The sequence below is a fragment of the Triticum dicoccoides genome, chromosome 2B (assembly GCF_002162155.2).
Source record: "Triticum dicoccoides isolate Atlit2015 ecotype Zavitan chromosome 2B, WEW_v2.0, whole genome shotgun sequence".
NCBI lineage: Eukaryota > Viridiplantae > Streptophyta > Magnoliopsida > Poales > Poaceae > Triticum > Triticum dicoccoides.
In genome coordinates, this window is record NC_041383.1 from 772,771,937 (window position 1) to 772,775,635 (window position 3,699).

General features: G+C 50.1%; 1 protein-coding gene across 1 annotated transcript; it reads left to right on the forward strand.

Annotated features, from left to right (window-relative positions):
- Positions 1-2,522: 2,522 nt before the first annotated feature.
- Positions 2,523-3,476, forward strand: LOC119368720. The gene has a single exon (XM_037633894.1). It carries the CDS (start codon positions 2,597-2,599, stop codon positions 2,894-2,896), a length of 300 nt encoding a protein of 99 aa, XP_037489791.1. The 5' UTR covers positions 2,523-2,596; the 3' UTR covers positions 2,897-3,476.
- Positions 3,477-3,699: the final 223 nt, after the last annotated feature.

Here is a 3,699-nt window from a genome sequence, read left to right on the forward strand (position 1 = left end):
GGGACAGACGGTGGCGCTGTCTGCGGGTGGCTTTGCTGCGTTGCAACGGTCGTTTGGGGCGAGCGCATCACGCGTGGATAAGTCGCTTGTGGGATTTGACGGCTGAACGGGGGTTGATCCGACGACTATGGGGGCAGTTTATTTGTCCAACAAATCAGCCGGCTATTTGTAGCACGCACCTAAACTAAAAGCACGACTAGAGTGATGTTGTTTATAAGACAACATTAATAAGTTAAGTAAACATGTTTATTGATAATTAGAGTGATGACCGAGTGAAGCACAATATAGTCCACTTTCTGGATGCAGTTGCGCCTCGTAGAATTAGAATACACTCGCGGCGCGATGGGGGTGGGGGTGGCTGGTTTTCTCCGGCGGCAGAACGACAGCGGATGGTGGGCAGACGGCGGTGCGGTCACCACCACCACGCAATTCACGGGGATCAGGTGGGAGACTGTCTATGGCTTTGCTGCGTTGCAACGGTCGTTCGGGGCGAGCGTGTCGCACGTGGGTAAAATCGCTCGCGAGATCTGACAACTAAACGCGGGTTGATCCGACGGCTGCGGGGGCGGTTTATTTGTCCAACAAATCGCTGATTTGTACCACGCGCCTAAACTAAAAGCATGGCCAGAGTGATTATGTTTATAAGACAACATTAATAAGTTAAGTAAACGTGTTTACTGATAATCAGAGTGATGACCGAGTGAAGCACAATATAGTCCACTTTCTGGATGCAGTTGCGCCTCGTAGAATTAGAATGCACTCGTGGCGCGATGGGGGTGGGGGTGGCTGGTTTTCTCCGGCGGCAGAACGACTGCGGATGGTGGGCAGACGGGGGTGCGGTCACCGCCACCACGCAATTCACGGGGATCAGGTGGGAGACTGTCTATGGCTTTGCTGCGTTGCAACGGTCGTTTGGGACGAGCGTGTCGCACGTGGGTAAAATCGCCCGCGGGATCTGACAACTAAATACGGGTTGATCCGACGGCTGTGGGGGCGGTTTATTTGTCCAATAACCACGCGCCTAAACTAAAAGCATGGCCAGAGTGATTATGTTTATAAGACAACATTAATAAGTTAAGTAAACGTGTTTACTGATAATCAGGGTGAAGACTAAGTGACACGCAGCGTATTCCACTTTCCAGGCCGCGTAGAATTAGAGTACACGCGCGATGATGCTTTTGCGTGAGCAAACGCTGGCCGGGTGTATGGTGGAAACCATGCCTGGCCGCGTCTCCCCAATAGCATGTGGCCAAAAATCGTACTTAACGCACGTGTTGCAGAAAGGAGGATTGTTAATGCTACATCAACAGGGTTTTAAGAAAAAACGAAACCAACCCGGGCTAATTAGTCTTTTGTCTTTTTTAGAAGAAAACTTTGTGAGCATCAAGTGCTCGAGCCGAGACTCGAACATTGGTTGGCTGCAAATTCCGCGCGCCTTACCAACTGAGCTACGCTCCGTTCTCATCAACAGGGTTTTACAGGGATGTCACGGGGTGATCATTACTTGGCGAGTTGTCATTGGATGAAGGGAGAGGAACAGGCCCCACCCACGTGAAACTTGGGAGGAGGGGGAGGGGGCGGCTGTAGAGAACTAAGACTACCCACAGTGGTAGTAACATAGATAGTAACATCACACATATCTAGGTTAAATAGATGATGTGGCATGCAATAAATGAAGAAAGAGATGAAAGTGGTAACATAGCTAGTTACTATTACTCCCTTCGTTCCTAAATGTAAGTCTTTTTAGACATTTCAAATAGACTACAACATACGGATGCATGTAGACATATTTTAGAGTGTAGATTCACTCATTTTGCTGTGTATGTAGTCACTTGTTGAAATCTTTAGAAAGACTTATATTTAGTAACGGATGAAGTAGTATGAGTAACATCACACATATCAAGACAAGATGTGTCTATAGCCTAATAAATAAAGTGTTGCATGTTATCACACATATGTTACTCCTCATTATAGAGGTAGTAACATAGACTAGTAACATGCCATTGTGGCTAGTGTAAAGGAAAGGCCCCGTAAAAGCAAGTAAAATGCCCATGAGTTTAGCATTTTTAGGATTGTTAGTTAAATCACTTGCCGATCCCAAGAGCGGGTCGAAGATTACCGGACGCTGCGTGCCTCGAATCAACACTACGTTGGCAGATTTGCATGGTGGAGAGATCTTTATCTTCCCGTGTGCTAAAAGCAGCAAGACAATTCATGGGCCACCACGAAGCCTCATCTGATCTGACGTAGTAGCACAGTGGATAGGTAGCACAGTGTCAGCAGCACATAACTTGTGGCACAAGCGGCGCGCCGCATCTCCCGACGTCGGCGTCCGACAACGACCTGAAGCGCCAAGGCCGCCGGCACTGCACCCGGTTTCCGCCCACGAGTCCACAAACCATGCGCGCGCCCAGCCGGTACGAGGCAGTCACGGCCGGCACGTACGGTTCACATGCCGACAGCGGCATCTCCTATAAAACTACCGTGAGGAACACCACCATTTCGCAGGCAGCTGAGCACACTACACACACAGCAACAGCATCGAACGAAGCACTCAGTCGAGCACGTCGATATCTGCAATCCTACAGTTGGTCAGATGGCGAGCGGCGGGGGCAAGGTGACCGCTTTGTCCTGGGCGGCGGCGATGAGCGTGGGCGCGGGCGCGGGCACGGTGGAGGCGCTCAAGGGGCGGCACGCCGGGCTGTGCCGCTGGAAATACCACGCGCTCCCGTGCGTCCAGCAGCACACCGGCACCGCGGTCGCCGGGAACGGCAAGACCATGGCGGCGCCCGCTGCCGGCGGGGCCGCGGCGAGGAGGAGGAAGGCGAGGAAGGAGGAGGAGGAGGAGGAGCTCCGGACAGTCATGTACCTCAGTAACTGGGGACCGAACAATTAGCTAGCTGATTATTTAGTCATCAGTTATCTCCTCTGTTCTTCTTAGATGGCCAGAATGGTGCACTAGCTGCACCAGTTCGTCTGGCTGGATCTGGACGTGAACACAGCACGCGCATTCTCGAGCTTGGGTAAGACACGGTACGGTGCGGTAGTGCATACCTCCATCCGGCAGGATTTCAGTACATACGGTCGCTCTGAATTTACAGATGCCTTCGTATGGTTCATCAGTTTTTTCTTTTTGAAATGTTCGTATGGTTCATTCTTGTTACTATTTCGTTCTGCTGTCCGAACGGAAAACGAAAACTGTCAGTTCTGCTATCGAAAAGACAGTCCGAATTTTGCAAACCTGGTCACCGGACTAGAAAAAGTACTTCCTAGGCAAGCCTCAAATTTACTCGAATGGCTAGCAAATGAAGTGTACAAGGCGATACAAGGGTGGAGATTCAACGTGTCTAGGCTGGATTAAGGTGTCCGCTCTTCAGTCCCTGGATCATTTTCCTTGTTCCGTTATGCTGTCTTAGTTTCGTGTCTGTAATGGTTGCCAGTCACTGATGCCTTGCATGATGACTTTGGTTTTTGCTTGTCTGCTCTTTCAAACCCTTCTTTGATAAAAAAAAGCAAGCCTCAAATTTCCTCCCGCATCCGTTCGCACATAGGAGACCAGTCCACGGACATGGATGGAGGCCGCCATCCAACCGTAGCCTCTTACATTTCAAACACCTTTTCAAAAAACCGGATGAAATTCATGTAAACACAGCTGGATTTCATTTAAGGGACAATTCCGTTTCTCCCACTAACTTGAAC